The sequence below is a fragment of the Anomaloglossus baeobatrachus genome, chromosome 3 (genome assembly GCF_048569485.1).
Source record: "Anomaloglossus baeobatrachus isolate aAnoBae1 chromosome 3, aAnoBae1.hap1, whole genome shotgun sequence".
Taxonomy (NCBI): Eukaryota; Metazoa; Chordata; class Amphibia; order Anura; family Aromobatidae; genus Anomaloglossus; species Anomaloglossus baeobatrachus.
Window position 1 is genome coordinate 618,717,583 of NC_134355.1, and position 18,316 is coordinate 618,735,898.

Consider the following 18,316-nt stretch of genomic DNA (forward strand, 5'->3'; position numbering starts at 1 on the left):
TGGAGTTAACATTGCGCATCGAATATTCACATAGCAACGACCTATTCGTCGAATATTCGCGAAGCCGATTATTGCTGAATATTTGTGATATTCGATCATCCCTAGTTAGGGTCAATGATAAAATTCCTCATTGTGCCAAAATTCAAAATGCATTTTAATTTCAAAGTAAAACGAGTCCCCGTAAAAGTCAATAGGACTCATCAGGATTAATTATAGAAAGTTCAATTTATGAAAACATAAAATTATTTAACCCATACAAAAAACATCATTAAAAAAAAGTTAGACCCGCAACACACATCCGTTTAATATGTAAGTGTGAGGTACGTATTTGCACGTACCGGAGACACGTACCCACGGAGACCCATGTTATTCAATGGTAGATGGCACACACACGTAAAATCACACGGAACGTGTGACCGTATGGTAAGTACGTGTGTGCGCTTTTCTACACGGACGACATGTCCGTTTTTGGCCGGCAGCACGCAGGCACGGACCTGCTTTAGTCTATGGGTCCGTGCCTGCACGTACCGCACACGGAGTATGTCCGTGTTCAGCACGTTTCGTGCGTGTGCGTTTTTACACTAGCGATCTTATTTTTTGTTTTTTTTAAATTAAAGTCAGTATACTTACATTTTTTTCTGCTGTTCTGAGTCATACTTACATTGGAGCTCGGTTTTTTTCTTCCCCCGGCTCATACCGCTCCCCGATCACCAGCGCGGCGAGGAACAGCTGTGCAGAGAATACGCGGCAACAATTACTTTGAATATGCCAGCCGCTCATTAATCAATCTCGTATTCCCTGCTTTCCCCACCCACAGACGCCTGTGATTGGTTGCAGTCAGAAACGCCCCCCACGCTGAGTGACAGCTGTCTCACTGCACCCAATCACAGCAGCCGGTGGGCGTGTCTATACTGTGCAGTAAAATAAATAAATAATTAATAAAACGGCATGCGGTCCCCCCCAATTTTAATACCAGCCAGATAAAGCCATACGGCTGAAGGCTGGTATTCTCAGGATGGGGAGCCCCACGTTATGGGGAGCCCCCCACCCTAACAATATCAGTCAGCAGCCACCCAGAATTGCCGCATACATTATATGCGACAGTTCTGGGACTGTACCCGGCTCTTCCCGATTTGCCCTGGTGCGTTGGCAAATCGGGGTAATAAGGAGTTTTTGGCAGCCCATAGCTGCCAATAGGTCCTAGATTAATCATGTCAGGCGTCTCCCCGAGATACCTTCCATGATTAATCTGTAAATTACAGTAAATAAACACACCCGAACAATCCTTTATTAGAAAAAAAAAACACTTACAAATTGCCTTCTTCACCAATTTAATAAGCCCGAAAAAGCCCTCCATGTCCGGCGTACTCCAGGATAGTCTAGCGTCACTTCCAGCTCTGCTGCATGGAGGTGACCGGAGCTGCTGAAGACACCGCTGCTCCTGTCAGCTCCACGCAGCTAATGAAGGGAATAGCGCGATCAGCTGTATTCAGCGTTGGCCGCGGGTAACCTCAGTGACAGCTCAGCTGATCGCGCTATTCCCTTCATTAGCTGCGTGGAGGTGACAGGAGCGGCAGTGTCTTCTGCAGCTCCGGTCACCTCCATGCAGCAGCGCTGGATGCGACGCTGGACCATCCTGGAGTACGCCGGACATGGAGGGCTTTTTCGGGCTTATTAAATTGGTGAACAAAGCAATTTGTAAGTGTTTTTTTTTCTAATAAAGGATTGTTCGGGTGTGTGTGTTTATTTACTGTAATTTACAGATTAATCATGGAAGGTATCTCGGGGAGACGCCTGACATGATTAATCTAGGACTTATTGGCAGCTATGGGCTGCCAAAAACTCCTTATTACCCCGATTTGCCAACGCACCAGGGCAAATCGGGAAGAGCCGGGTACAGTCCCAGAACTGTCGCATATAATGTATACGGCAATTCTGGGCGGCTGCTGACTGATATTGTTAGGCTGGGGGGCTCCCAATAACGTGGGGCTCCCCATCCTGAGAATACCAGCCTTCAGCCGTATGGCTTTATCTGGCTGGTATTAAAATTGGGGGGACCGCACGCCGTTTTTTTTTAATTATTTATTTTACTGCACAGTATAGACACGCCCACCGGCTGCTGTGATTGGGTGCAGTGAGACACCTGTCACTCAGCATGGGGGGCGTGTCTGACTGCAACCAATCACAGGCGTCTGTGGGCGGGGGAAGCAGGGAATACGAGATTGATTAATGAGCGGCCGGCATATTCAAAGTAATTGTTGCCGCGTATTCTCTGCACAGCTGTTCCTCGCCGCGCTGGTGATCGGGGAGCAGTAAGTATGAGAGAGGGCTGCTCACTTCAGTCACTCGGGGGATTAGCGGTCACTTGTGAATCCTTCACAGGTGACCGCTAATCAGTACGCGGCACACAGACAGAGCCGTGGCATGACAATGAAGTCGGGTGAGGTTCACCCGAGTTCATTCTCATCGCGCAACTCTGTCTGCTGTCAGCCGACATGTATCAACGACATTGTGCAACACACAAACGGACATTCCACACGGACATTCCACGTACACATACACGGGCATTTTACACACAAACACGGACATTTTACACGTACACACGGCTCGCATACGCCATCACACGGATGCCATACGTACCGGAGAAACGCCCCAAAAAAAACGGAACACGGACCCAAAAAACGGACCGTATCATACGGACGTTTTTTTTTGCGGAAGTGTGTTTTAGGCCTTAAAAAAAGTTCACAATTTTTTAAAAGCAGTAACATTTTATATACGTTTGGCATCGCTATAATCGTAGAGACCTGTATCTTGACCAAGTGCGTCACAAGTTGGATTACCACTATTTTTACATCAGTTCTCGGCATAAGTTATAGAAAATTTGTTCCCATCACTATTCAAAAAACTGGAGAGGGCAATATACAGTATAATAGGTGCGCAAAGTTGCAGCTCGCGCAGGGCTTGGGGCCTAGGCAGGAGCTGAGGACTGACACACACGTGGATAAACGCGGGAGGGACAAGCCGGGGACCGCACTACATGTGGACGGCAATAAAGGGACACAGAGCACCACGCGACACATTGGTGGCCACATGGGGGAGGGGCGAGCTAAAGACTACGCTATACGTGGACGGCCATGCAGGTGAGCAGAGGACCATGCAGCACAAGAATAGCTGAGCAACAAAGAGGAGGGAACAGGAACATGGTGCTAGGACGCTGCGTAGCGCTGGCACACTGGGGAAGCTGGCGCTGCACTCGGCTACTGGGAGGAAATAAACTTTATTCCTCCAGGCAGCCTCCAGCTTTCAGTCATAGGGCCTGGCTGACACACATCAGTCACCCCTCAGTACATAGTGAGCGGTGGCTGTAAGCTTACCCCGGCACTGACTGACTGCCGGCTCTGCAATGCATCAGTGTCGGGGACCTGTTATAGCTGCCAGGAAGATGACTGAAGCTACGCCAGACACGCCTCTATGACTTAAAGCTGGAACATGCTGGGAGGAATAAAGTTAATTTCTTCCCTGTAGCTGTGCTATCAGTGCGGTGGCCGCACAGCTTTGGAACACTAATAATCTGCAGGTTGATAGCGATTTTTTACATGACAGGCTCCCTTTAAATTTCCAGGTCACCGCCAGAACAGAAAATCATGATGACCCATCCTTCAGTCACCTGACCGCTGCACTCAATCACCATCTTCAAAGATCCCGTGCCAAATATGCAAACACACAGCAGAACAGGAAGTCATGATTTCCAGTACAACTAACAGTGGGTCGATGCTGGAGCAGCGAGAATTCATAATGTAAGTCATTATTTCTTTACTTGACATTCTTTACCCTACAGCAAATTGTAAAACCCTGCAATCCTGAAGACATGTCACCATTTCAAAAGTGAGCAGTTTTTACTTTTTATTGGTGCTGATTCCTTGAGTATTCAGTTTTGTTTTTTATTTTAACAATCTGCCATATGGTTCCAGAGATATATGATTTTTTTTTTTCAAGGGGGTGTTTGGCTCACATGGCAATTATGCAGAGGAATGTAAAGACACGCCCCTGAGGATTCTTTGAGCACCAGAGGAGCCTAAAGACATGTCCCTGAGGACTCTTTGCGCACCAGAGGAGCCTAAAGACATGTCCCTGAGGACTCTTTGAGCACCAGAGGAGCCTAAAGACATGTCCCTGAGGACTCTTTGAGCACCAGAGGAACCTAAAGACATGTCCCTGAGGACTCTTTGAGCACCAGAGGAGTCTAAAGACATGTCCCTGAGGACTCTTTGAGCACCAGAGGAGTCTAAAGACATGTCCCTGAGGACTCTTTGAGCACCAGAAGAGCCTAAAAACATGTCACTGAGAACTCTTTGAGCACCAGAGGAACCTAAAGACATATCCCTGAGGACTCTTTGAGCACCAGAAGAGCCTAAATATACACTCCTGTCCTGAGGACTCTTTGAGCACCAGAGGAACCTAAAGACATGTCCCTGAGGACTCTTTGAGCACCAGAGGAACCTAAAGACATATCCCTGAGGACTCTTTGAGCACCAGAAGAGCCTAAATATACACTCCTGTCCTGAGGACTCTTTGAGCACCAGAGGAACCTAAAGACATGTCCCTGAGGACTCTTTGAGCACCAGAGGAACCTAAAGACATGTCCCTGAGAACTCTTTGGGCACCAGAGAAACCTAAAGACATGTCCCTCCAGACTCTTTGTGGGGAGATAAGGTATGCACACCAGTGACTATGTAAGGGGAATACATGGAATAGCAGAAACTGCTGTGTGAATACTGACTTGAAAAATCCAATAGCTATATGAAGAGTGAAAATGCGAAAAATGGAATCTGCATTACTGCCATGAACATATGAATCAAGAGAAATTTAGCTACTGAATTGATCAATGCAATAGAGCCCCAACACTACGCCAAAGTATGTCTCTACGTTGGGGTCCCTAGCTTGTGTGTGTCCTCTCATGCAGTTAAAAAAACTTACCGTGTATGGGAAGCTGAGACCCAAGCTATTTATGCGTATTATATGGATTGGCAATAGGTGTGGTGGGGAGGGTTCACAAACGAAAAACTACTAACAATAACTAATAACGTTTGGAACACCATTCTAAGTCTGAACTGGGTGCAAAAAACCTAAAAAAACATCACTATGGGGAGATAAGGTATGCACACCAGTGACTATGTAAGGGGAATACATGGAATAGCAGAAACTGCTGTGTGAATACTGACTTGAAAAATCCAATAGCTATATGAAGAGTGAAAATGCGAAAAATGGAATCTGCATTACTGCCATGAACATATGAATCAAGAGAAATTTAGCTACTGAATTGATCAATGCAATAGAGCCCCAACACTACGCCAAAGTATTTCTCTACGTTGGGGTCCCTAGCTTGTGTGTGTCCTCTCATGCAGTTAAAAAAACTGACTCCAGACTCTTTGGGCACCAGAGGAGCCGAAAGACATGCCCATGAGGATTCTATGAGCACTTCCCCTTTGAAAACACTAAAAAAATTGGCACCAAATAAAAAGGCAGATATTTATGGAACTACCTGGCATATTTTAAAAAGGAAAAAAACAGAATACTGTGAAAAGCAGCTGGAATTAGGCAAGAGCACAAAGCAGACGCTTTTGATCTGGTGACAGTGTGAAGCCCCTCACCTGTAGTGGTTGCCTAAGGGACTTCTCTCCACTTCCCGGGACGCCACAGGGTCTTCACAGGTTGGGAATCTTCTGGCAACAGGTATGTCAGCTTCATTTCATAGGGTTCGTGACGTCACTCTTGGTTTTGCGATCAGGTAGTGACTGCCACTGCAGTTTAACGAGTTTTTTTAGGTTTTTTGCACCCAGTTCAGACTTAGAATGGTGTTCCAAACGTTATTCGTTATTATTGCAGTTTAACGAGTGTCTGGGGCTGATGGTGTTTGCAGCCTGGTGGTATGGCCTCTCGAGAGTGAGGCTGGCCCCAGGGGCTTGGGTGTATGTGCGTGGAACTACAGGTCGCAGAAGAACTCACACACAGTCCAGAATGTCTTTCACGGTTTTTACTCACTTTCAGTTGTTTTCTGTGAGGTAACCCAGGCGATACTGAAACAGACCAGAGAGAACCAGGTATCCTTCAGGCTGTTATAGAGGTGACTGCAAGCCCGCCTTCCTAGCACTTCTTGTTTCGGATAACCCCCGACTTCAGTTATATGAAATTCATCCAGGGAAGTCGCAACTGCCTTTTCTCCGCTTTCTGGCCCGTTTGCTGGCAGCGTGGACGTCCTCGGGCTGCAAAGACATTAAAACATTTTATAGAAACTTTTCAATGCAAAAAACTTTAAAACAACTTTCCCCACACAGGGGTGGAATTCACATAAAAACATCAGCATCGTAAAACATTTAAAACGTTATACCAGGTACCATTTTTCACCACCCTCCACCAACAAGTCTGTAACCCACCCAAAAACCTCTCAGGAGGCAGGTCACCGGTCCTTTTGGCGACCAGGTCTGGGCCAGCTCTATCCCAGCCTTTCCTCCAATCTTCCTCTCCTGGGGATGGTGGTGTAAGGTAGGCCTCATAAACAGGCATACCTGCTTCCGCATGGTGGAGATCCAGGCCCCATAAACAGGTGTGCTCCTGTGACGCCCTGGACCCCCAGGGGTCACAGTATCACACACACCCTCCCCTGGTTAGGTGACACCAGTCAAACAAAATCCTTGTTGCCACCCTCCAGGCTTGATGTCCACATCAGGTGGGGCGGAGCCAGGCGGTTGACCCCACCCACTGAGGAGTTCACAGGCCTGGAGGCGGGAAAACACAGTTAGCTAGTTCTGTTGAGGAGTTGAGAGTGGAAGTGTGAGGAGTAAGAACTGTGTGTGTCTGGGTTGGAGCCCAGGCACGATCAGTAAGATCGGCAGACGGTCTGCAGGAGTTGGTGGAGGTCAGCGGAACCGTAGGACCGGGGTCGGGCGGTGGCCCGCCGGTACCGAACCGGGGAGCAGATTGAAGCCAAGCACCAAGGCAGGTTACTCAGACCCCGACTAGGCTAGGAGCCACCGAAAAGGTCATATTCTCTGATTGTGGTCTGGACCTCAGAGATTCATTCCCAACCAAGTCCCGTCAGAAGGCAACAGCCCAACCCGTCCGGATAAGAGCCACCGCCAAGGGCCAGAGATCCAAGGGCCAGCGCCTGCGGGCAAACGGGCTCTCCCGACACGTACACGCCGGGGAGCGGACTACCCGTGGGAAGCCATAGGAGTCAAATACACATACATAGGTGCAGGAAACGACAGCCACCATCAAACCATCCGGGGAGAGTGAGAACACCGCAGCCGGCTGTGGGCCCCGTCCTTCCAGCCGTTTGGTTTACCAGAGACTCTGTCCTTCTGTGTCTGAGTGAGTACAACAGTGCCATCTGGCACCGCGCAGCATCGCAACGTTGCACCCGCGCCCACGCTGCCTCCCCGCACCGGCACCTATACCCTCCTTCCTACCTCTATCTTCCCCAACCGGGGCCCCGGGACCAACAGCCCCTACCCACGGAGGGGTCAACACCTCAGCTGCTCTCCGCCATCGCTCCCGGGATCCCCCGTCACCAGCAGCGGTGGTGCCCACCGTCACCACAACCCGTGGGTGGCGTCATGACCGACATCCCACCAGAAACCTCCCCTTTTCACTCATGGGCGAGGAGGCGCTGCTCGAGCCCCCGGGTCCGGCTCCGTGCTCGAGCCACCGAGGAGCAGAAGCACCGGACCCGAGCGCCAGCGATTCCCACGCGAGCGGCGTTCCCAACCCCTCCGCCTGCGACACTCCCTTGTCGTTGGCGAGCCAGGGCCCATAAACAGGAGTGCTCTTGGCTTTTTGGACAGCAGCTCCATCAACAGGCATGCTTCCTGGTGGTGCAGAGCCAGGCCCATAAACAGGCGTGCTCTGGGCTGGTACCTCTGGGGTAACTTTATACACTGCGAGAGTTTGTGGTTATAGCCAGTTCATTACCTTATGGTCCGTAGTTAAAGTGCACAAAAATCTGGTGCAACGAGGAAAAACTTAAGGGTTCTCACAAAAGTACTTGTGGGTGCATTCTTGAACAGGTAAACGTTGCTTAACTTGAAAACTGGTGAAACTTTTCTTTACTCTTCTTTACTCTGCAGCTACATGGACCTCCTCTTCTTCCAGATCAGGACTTGGCACTTCGATGCTCTGGGTTTCTTCATCTGGTGCTTCATCTTGTACTTCACCTTGTGTTTCATCTTGTGTTGTCTCTAGTGCGTCATCTTGGGTTTCACTCTGTGCTTCACTTTGTGTGTCCCCTGGTGGCGGTGACTTTGGGGACCTTGTAGCAGCAGTAGGGGTGAAGCTTGAACTTGCCACTGTATTCTTAGAGCACTGCACGACGTCTAAGGCATACCAGCCTCTTTTACCCATGTGCCTAGTGTACTCTACAATGTCTCCCGTGTAGAGGTCTCGATCTGGGTGTCCTCTCAGTAGGTGGGACTGGACATTCCTTCTGGAGACAAATATGTCCTCTTTCACTCCCGACTCCACTATGAAACCGTTACTGGTACGAAGATTAAACTCTTCTACTACACCACGGTGGATGGGACCTCGGGTCTGGAAACCGGTCTGCCGCAGGGACTGTTTCTCCTTCAGGTCCCTGGCCTCCACTCTTTCTTGCTCAGGGGTAGGCTGCGCAGGGGGGTGCCTTACCCTCACGTGGCGTTGTTTTCCGCGGGCTGGCATCCGCATCATCATCACCTGGTCGTCTGCGGGCTCCCAGGTCACATGCATGCTGGGCATAAAGACGGTAAGCTCTTCCTCCTCTACAGGGCTTGCACTAACCTCCTCCAGTTGCTCTAGCAGCGGCTCCGGGGATGAGCTCTCATCAGCTGGCCAGGGTGGTGGACTCCTCTCTAGCATAGAGGTTGCTGGGTCCACTCCGGGTCTTGATGGCAGCCTGGGGACCAAGTACTTGTCCACCAGGTGTGCCGGAAAACTAGTTTTTAAGTCTTTTTTTTAGTTGAGCCGCTTCTTCGGCCACTTCTGGAAGGATTCAGAGGCGGCATCCCCAGTCAGCGACTGGGGCGCTGTGACCGCTTCTGGTCTGAGAGCCAAGACAGGGAGCGTTGCGGCCTGGTCTGGCCGGGCGCGGCGTTGCTGCGACCTGGTCTTGTCTAGCCGGGCGCGGCGTTGTTGCGGCCTGGTCTGGCCGGGCGCAGCGCTGCTGTGGCCTCTTCTGGCCTGGCCGGGACTGGGAATGCTGCACCGAGCATCGCACGGGACGTCGCACCGGGTCGGGCAGGGGCTGCATGGGACTCACCCAGAGCTGGACCAGAGATCTCCTGCATCAGGGTCGCCATCGCTGAGGACGTCTCCAACTGGGCTTGGACGGCACCTCTAGGCGGGCCTCGCACTAGCAACCGCAGGCCTCGGATTGCCATTATTACCTCTTCCTTCCACACGGCTATCTCTTGCCGGCTCTGCTCCACCATGCGGTAAGCTATTTCCCCGACCTCAGCCTCCAGCTCAGCAGCGGTCATCGGCCTGGTCCAGCCCGGCTCCTCGCAGACGCTCTCCGATGGCTCCATTCTGCCTTGCACGCTGCTCAACCAGTTCTCTCTGCACGCACTCCTTAGTTTAATTTCTTCCAGACTGCGGCATTCCCGCTGTCCAGGGACAGATCCGCCCCCATCTCTCTTCCTCGTGGGGCCAGAACGCTCCAGGGGTTCTAGGATAGCCACACCTCTTCGTGGGCGGTTACTTCTTTTTGCGCGGGCTGCTGTTATTTCTTTGGCGTGCTTTCTGCGGTGGCAATATGGCGACGTTTCAAACTTTTCAATCGGACCGCCAAGGCGCACGGTCACCTGTCTTAACAGGTCTAGTCCTTATCCTATTCGTGATGCCAGATGTGAAGCCCCTCACCTGTAGCGGTCTCCTCAGGGACTTCTCTGCACCTCCAGGGACGCCACAGGGTCTTCACGGGCTGGGAATCTTCTGGCAACAGGTATGTCAGCTTCACTTTCACAGGGTTCGTGACGCCACTCTCGGTTTTGCGATCAGTGGGTGACCGCAACTGCAGTTTAACGAGCGTCTGGGGCTGTTGGTGTTTGCAGCCTGGTGTTATGGCCTCCCGAGAGTGAGGCTGGCCCCAGGGGCTTGGGTGTATGTGCGTGGAACTACAGGTCGCAGAAGAACTCACAGTCCAGAATGTCTTTCACGGTTTTTACTCACTTTCAGTTATTTTCTGTGAGGTAACCCGGGCGATACTGAGACAGACCAGAGAGAACCAGGTATCCTTCAGGCTGTTATAGAGGTGACTGCAAGCTCGCCTTCCTAGCACTTATTGTTTCGGATAACCCCCGACTTGAAGTATATGAGATTCATCCAGGGAGGTCGCAACTGTCTTTTCTCCCCTTTATGGCCCGTTTGCTGGCAGCGTGGACCAAGTAAAGATGGCTTCTTGCCCTATGTCACTTATGGGCCCCCTCGTTGCTGCTGATGCTGCGGACTCTGTGTTGTTTGGTGAGACACCTGGAGTGCCCTCACCGGCAGGTTTTAGCAGACCACTAAATGGATGTCTGGCTCTAGGGACCTGTCCCCGTGCGTGCCTGGTCTACCGGGAGTTCCCGTACTCAATCACCCCGCTTCTTCCTGAGGTGTCTTTCAGGCTGACTGTGTGGCAACCGAACTCCCCCGCAAACAGCCACTACACTTGCAGGGTCTGACTAGCGGATCTGCGTGCCCGCTCTCCGCTTCAGACTGACATGTCCTCTTCCACTGCTCTCCTCTGACTCACTGCCACTGCAACTTCTTGCTTTCAGCTTCCCCAACGCACCACTAGCTGAGCTGTGGAGGCCATGCCCCCTCCTGGGTCTGCCCAGGGGTCCCCTCTAAGGTTTGTGTGAAACCTAGTTGCAATGTGTCTGTGCGTACACACCCTATTCAGCCTTTGGGATTACCTGTTTGGACTCACCCAGCATGGGTGCAGTACTCAGTGGTGCCTGACCAGGTCAGGGGCGCCACAACAGGTCTTCTGCAGAAGCTTTGTGCCAAGGTTAGGCACTGGGTTCCTGATAGGTCACAGTCTGATCGCTGGGACCTGGATTAATCCCAAAGACGGGTCTCCTGAATGGAGCAGGGTCGAACATGTGCATCTCCGTTCCTCCATTCATTCTCTATGACAGATCGCCAACCACAACGCTCTATAAAAAAAAATGTATTAATCCATATTATCAACACCACAAAGATAAAAACAACAATAACAACCCTGAAACACCAGAATAGCTGTTTTTTTTTTAGTGGCGCAAAAATTATGCCAATGAACACTACATCATGCCACGTAAAAAAAACCCCTATACAAATCCTAGAAAAATAAGTGACGGATCTTAGAAAAATATATTTATTATATAATATATATATATATATATATATATATATATATATATATATTATTTTATAAAGTTCTGAATTTTTTATAATCACTAAATTACTTTTTTTTTAAAAAATTGCAATTAAATTACATTTTTTTCACCAAACATGGATTTTTTTCCTTCCATTTTTCATTATATGATAAAGTAAATGACATCCTTTACTCGCTGCGCGTAAAATAAGTCACATGGTAAAAAAAAGTGGGAAAAAGTAAAAAACCCCGAAAGCGTGAAAAAGTTAAAATTGCCAGGTCATGAAGAGGTTAAAACGTAATTTTAGCAAAAGGGGTGAACGAATAGAAGAAAAAATGGCGCAGATACTGTACAGCACACACGCGTGTAATGGAACATACGTGTGGCCCCTGCACCCCAATAAAAAAAAGTGAGGGTCCACCTTGTGTTTCTTTGTATTTTGTTAATAAAGTTTTATAGGGAATGGAAAAAAAAAAGCAGGTAGTTCTGGGATTTCCATGGAGTTTCTGAGCTCCGTCCGTAGTGGTGGAAGGTGGAGGGAGGCAGTGACGTATTATACCTGAGGCAGGAAGAAAGGGAGCGCCGGGACGGAGGGGCGTGGCCATACTGAGTAGGGGCGTGGCGCTAGTCCAAGGTTTAGACCGGGAATATAGGCGTGGCTTTACGAAATAAAGACATGACTGGTTAGACAGAAAAAGGGGCGTGCTAGGCAAGGAGGTGTGGTTATTACGGGTGCGGGGCGTGGTTAGAGGCGCGGTCTATGTCAGTATACTGTATAGTTTAGTGGGCGTGTTTATTAAAAAGGGCGTGGCTATCTTGGCACATCTAGGAGGGCGTATTGTAGGGGCGTGGCTATACGAATATATCTGATATTATTAACCCGTTTAGTGGGCGTGATTTATTGTAAGAGGGCGTGGCTATCCCAGGGCTGACACTGGGAGGTGCACCCTCAGCCACTGCCCTACTCGGGGAGCACGGACTCATGGAGCGGCGGCTGGTGGGGACGCGTCCCGGGCAGGTCTGATCGCTGCCGTCCCGTGTATGTGCAGCTGCCGCCGCTGGGCGCTCCCGGTGCACTGTGCGCACGGTGGATCCGCTTTGTTGCAGCGCACGGTGTAGTTGGGGTCCTCGGTGCAGGGCGCCCCTCCTGTGAGCCCGCACCCCCCCCCCCCTCCTCATCATCATCACCATGCCGGATTTAATCAGTGTGTCGGAATTCATATCAGAGACCAATGAGGATTACAAGTCTCCCACCGCCTCCAACTTCACCACCCGGCTGAGCCAGTGCAGGCACACGGTGGCGGCCGTGGAGGAGGTAAGAACTCCGCGGAATGTCGCGCTGCGCCGTCCAAAAAGTCGCACGAGTCCGGAAAGCGCATGCCTTGTCTGTGTCGTGCCAAAGGGCTGCAGAAACGTCTGAGAGAGCGCTGAACTCGGTATAAGAATGCTGCAGAACCGGTGTGCCAGCCATCAGGAATCTTGTGTACAAGACATATGCAAATGAGGCTGGAGGTGCCCCGGGGGCGTGTCCATTCACTTGTACAACTCAGTCCTGGGTGCTTGGACACGCCCCCAGTGCACTTCCAACCTGATTTGCATATGGCTTGATTTCATTGGACCTCAGAATAGGACAATGTTCAGACACATCCTGACCGGACGGTTTGAGCTTTGCGCGTATGTAAATGTAGATAATGTGTCACAATTCCTGTGGCCTCTTGTTAATTTATCTAAATCCAGTTTTCTTAAAGGGGCGGTGTACTGTGGATATTGTTTTTTAGCAGGTGCCTAATGGATATCTGGGCAGAGGTGATCACTACGTTAAAGGGATTTTATGGTTAAAAATCAAACAAACTGTGCTTTATTCACCCTTCCCGGGTCCAGCGCTGACTCTCCACCACTGTACTGATGTATGTTATTGTCCGCAGTACTGACAATATGACAACGGAGCTGCAGACAATCACTGAGCTCAGAGACTCAGTCAACTCTGACAAATGTGCTGAGTTCCATGCGAGGTCTGTGCTGCAGACAATCACTGAGCTCTGGCGAAAGCAGTCAACTCCGACGTATGTGCTGCACTCAGTGCGAGTTCAGCGCTGCAGACAATCGCTGAGCTCAGAGGCTCAAGCTTTCAACTTGGACAGATGTGCTGACTTCCATGCGAGGTCAGTGCTGCAGACAATCACTGAGCTCTGACGCAAGAAGTCAACGCAAACAGATTTGCTGAGCTCAGTTTGAGGTCAGTGCTGCAGGCAATCACTGAGCTCTGGCGCAAGAAGTCAACTCAAACGGATTTGCGGAGTTCAGTTTGAGGTCGGTGCTGCAGGCAATCACTGAGCTGAGAGGCCCAACCAGTCAACTTGGACAGATGTACGGAGTTCCATATGAGGTCGGTGCTGCAGGCAATCACTGAGCTGAGAGGCTCAAGCTGTCAACTTGGAGGGATGTGCTGGGCTCCATACGTGGTGAGTGATGCATACAATTACAGAAACCCGGATAGTTTGTTCTGGACCCAGGGAGGGGAGGATGGCAAATCTGGACAGCCTTGAAGTCAACTGAAGGCTGGGGGGGTGTCTGATTTTCCCAGATGCTGTCACATGCGGTTGCCTGCATCATACACAACCGCACGTGACCGCATCTTGCCGCGAGTCCATTGGAAATGAAAGGCACTGATTCTCCCAATGTGCCGGACCCCTAGCTGTACTGGGGGAAGGGAAACTCCTTTAAGGCCGGTGTAACAGTTCTGCGTTTCATGGTCCGAGTGTAGACTCCGCTGTTTGGACCGGCCGGGGGTCTTTTGACCAACACATGTGAGGCTGTTGAGTTTGGGTCCGGAGACCCGCGGCTGGTCTGGACATTGTGGTCTATTCTTGAATTCCACAGGGGTGTGTGAATCCGGCATTAGTGTATGGTCCTGTGGGGTGAAGAACGGGGCTCTGAGATGAAGATGAGTGCACATCACAGGCCACTTCTCCATTCAGAGCCTTGTTCTCTGGATCGTTGGGGTCATCAGCAGTCGGCCCCCTACCCATCAGATCACTTATAAATGTGAGCGTAACACTATAATGGGCGGGGGTCATGTGTGCGAACTGTACAGGACCCTGTTCTCGCTCCTGTGGGGTTCCCAGTGGTTAGACCTCCACTGATCATAAATTAACCTGTTGGTGGCATAGCCCTTTAAGGGACCAATTTTTCCTGAAGTATCTGATATGAGGTTGCCCTAAATTTTGGACCATTTGCCAAAAATATTAAAATAACCATAGCTCCGCTTTCAAATCCCCGACTGTTCCAGCTATGATTCTCTGTTTAGTCATTTTATATATTCATGTGACCCCTGCAGCCAATCATTGCCTGCAGCAGTGACGTCATCACTGCAGCTATGGAGAGATGTGAAAGGGAGTGACTGATCTCTTCCCAAATTGCCAGAAAAATCCTTAAAAGCTAGGCTGTAACTACATAATGGGTGCAGGAGTTGGAGTCGCATCTGGACCTGGAAGCCTAGGGAAAGTTGGAAAGGTCTCTGACCTATATGGGACGATCAGTACCATGAGAGACCCCTGACATTTTGGGTCCTGCTGGGGATTTTACACTGTGACCCTTAAGATCCCAGTTCCACCATTGCTGAATTGCCCGTTTTAACAGATTATTTCCATCTCTGTCTTCCCATGTAGAAGCTGCGACTACAGAAAGGGGAACCTGCATTGTTTCGTAACTCCCATTAATTTCTATGGGAGTTACAGGGAAAATGCACAGTTCAGCCACTTTTACTTATATAAAAGTGGAGTTCCCCTTTAAGCTGGAATTCTATGTTGCGTTAATAACTGAGCATTGTGACCTTGAATTATGAAATGTGATCATCATTATCATCCGCTTTTGGGTCAGATTTGTTCTTGAAGAGGCTCATCGCTGAATCTCATTAACCCCGTGGTGTCACCGGCATTGTCTCCGACATTGATTCTCCACTGCGTTCTGTAGATAGAGGTTTATTTCATTCATAAAACTGTGCAGAACCTTTTCCGTGTTCTCTGGCACGCTCGCTGCTGAATACCTGCCTTGCATTTTCATGTTATGATTTATGCAGCAATTACTGGGCTGTTTGTTTTTTTGCTAGAGCGGCTCGGGATGTGCACCATTTGTAACAGATAAATATAGAATATGTTGCTAGAGAGAGGTAGCGTTCTGGAGATACGGGCGCTGAATATTAACTCATTCATAAGGTTTGTACTGTGAAATGTGTATGAACTTTATATTGGCACTATATAATGTCAGGGTACACCTTTTGCGGGCATTACCGGAGGGCAAATGCACTGGGCCCCCCCATTGATTCTCAAAACTGCTCTACAGCCCAGTAGGGTGCACCTATGCGGCCTCCAATCAATTGATTGTCGATCCGGTCCGGTGTTTTCGTCAGTTACATAGACAGGTAATGGAGCGGAAGCCGCACATTCGCACCTCTGCTACATACAGGATTGGGCAGTTATGCCCAATTCATGGGATCACAGAGGGCAGCTTTGGATGGACTACCAGCAATTAGCCGGTTACCCCATGCTATGAATAAAGAATAACTTGATATTTTTTGGGAGTAACCCTTTAAATCCAGACTGCAGGTCTATTTTTACATCCAGAATTTTTCTGCAGCGTGTGAATGGTCTTGATTCACAATAGTGGTGTTGAAATTTGGGATGAGTGGACCTGTGGACAATCAGCTGCGCTGGGTTCTGTTGGTGTTTAGTTAAAAGTTCATTTTGGGACCTGAATTTGACCCCGGACACTGAACCCCCCCCCCCCCCCCCCCCACTTATGTCAACGGGGACCCAAACTTTGGTGCTGAAAAATGGTCACGGTTATATCTCTAGCTCCCCCTTATTTTTGATTATCAGTCAAGGTAAGGCAGACAGCTGGGGGCTGGTATCAGGCTGGGGCGGGGCTCATCTTTTTTGGCCACACCCAGCCTAAAAATAGCAGCCCACAGCTGCTTCAGAAGTGGTGCATCCATTAGATGCTCCAATTGTGGCTCTTTTGGGAGGGGACAAATAACCATGGGCCGCCCCAGCCTGACAATACCTGCCTCTAACTGTCTTCTTTACCTTGGCTGGTGTTTTTTTTTTTTTTTTTTTTTTTTTTAATTTAAAAAAAAAAAAAGTGTGGCAGTCCCTCCTTTTTTTGATAACCAGCAAATGTAAAGCTGCCATCTGAGGGTTGCAGCCTGTAGCTGTTGGCTTTACCAGCCCTGGTTATTAAAATAGGGGGTGCTCTTTGTCATATAAAATATATATATATATATATATATATTTTTTTTTTTTTTTGCACAGCAGCAGTGTACAGGTATCTTCCCCATGCCAAAAAGCTTGTTGATTAGTCGCTCTGTAGCTTTTCAACAAACTTTATTAGCATATGAACAGCACCCAAACCATTAAAGTCCGTGTTCTCATTCGAGCCCCTGACACAAAGTGTCCAGTACGAACCCCGAACTCTACCGTTTGGGTTTGCTTATTCCCTAGTTGTAATAAGTGATGGATTTTCTGTGTGTACTATGAAAAATTCCTACGCACAATTAAAATACCGTAGATTTAGTAATTTCTTTTTAGCAGTCATGGTGTTACCTTTGGATAGTTCTTAGCTGCATGCTTCAGAGGAAAAAAACAGAGGGCACCTTGTCAAAGCTACCTAATTTGCACATGATTTGAGAACTTTTTTTCTATGATTTATGTTCACATGGTGCGGGTTTTATTTATTAATTTTCATATGATTCACGGACTCATGGTGGATTCTGCACACTGGAGAAACAAATGCTCAGGACTCATTCAGGCGTCTTATCTTCCACATACTCAAAAAAAAAAAAACGGTCATCAGTATTTTGGATCCAATTTCTATTAGTTTCTGGCTTATTATTATTATTATTATTATTATTAATAATAATAATAATAATAATAATAATAATAATATATATTTTTTTTTTACCATTTGTGATTTTTACGTATGAAAAAATACCTTTTGAAGCCTCTTCTATTCATTACAGTGTTAATTACGGCGAGTTCACCGGTGCCATCTGTGTCCTTTCCATGACTTTCTCAGACCTTAGGCCTGTATTGCTGATTTTCATCCGTGACCCTGGTAATCAAAAACACCCCCAAACCTGACCCGTTTCCATGTTTTACGGACATGAGGGCGGCTCCGCCGACTAATGGGTACGTTTTCTATCCATGAACGCAGAAAAATCGGACATCTAAATGAGGCCTTCATTTTATAGGCTTCTATAGAAATCAGCCCAATAGTTGGAGACTTTAGGCACATGGGCTCTTTAGATCCAGGGGGTCTCCAGCTCTAGGCCTCGTGTAATAATTGACTATCTGGGAAGAAAGATTGGGTTATATTGAGCAACATAATGGTGGAAGGATGGTGGATCATACAGAAAATAGCAGAAGTGGGTTTGAAAAGGGATAAAAAAATGCCTATTCTTGTTCCTCACAGTCGGGCCTTGTTGAAAATACTGGAAAACCCATGAAATGCCCCCCGCACACCTCCCTCAGGGGCTGCAAAGTACTCCGGACTGAAAGTGGTCACATCCTGGCCGCAGCTGGTAATCCTGCCAGGTGTGCAGCCTCTAAAGGGGCCAAAGTCTACAGATGGCTTGTAATTTGTGGGAAATATATTGCTGCCATTTTTCTTTTTGAGATCTTTGTGTGTAAAAATGCATGAAAACGTTAATTACCCAGAACTCTTCCTAATTTAGGGAAGGAGTTGCCCACATTGCACAAAGCCTTTCTTCAGAACAGAATACAAGTGATGGGTGTGTGTGTGTGTGTTATATATATATATATATATATATATATATATATTAAATAATATATATTCACAGTGCATACAAGTAGTATTCAACCCCCTGCAGATATAGCAGGTTTGATAAGATGCAAATAAGTTAGGCTACTTTCACACCTCCGGTTTTT

General features: G+C 48.7%; 1 protein-coding gene across 1 annotated transcript in view; it reads left to right on the forward strand.

The window, feature by feature from the left end:
* The first annotated feature begins 12,310 nt into the window (after positions 1-12,310).
* Positions 12,311-18,316, forward strand: part of ASAP2 (ArfGAP with SH3 domain, ankyrin repeat and PH domain 2) — a 297,496-nt gene continuing 291,490 nt past the window's right edge. The window contains exon 1 of the mRNA XM_075341565.1: positions 12,311-12,687. Coding sequence (XP_075197680.1) covers positions 12,562-12,687 — 126 coding nt within the window. The 5' untranslated portion in view covers positions 12,311-12,561. The remainder of the gene's footprint in view (positions 12,688-18,316) is intronic.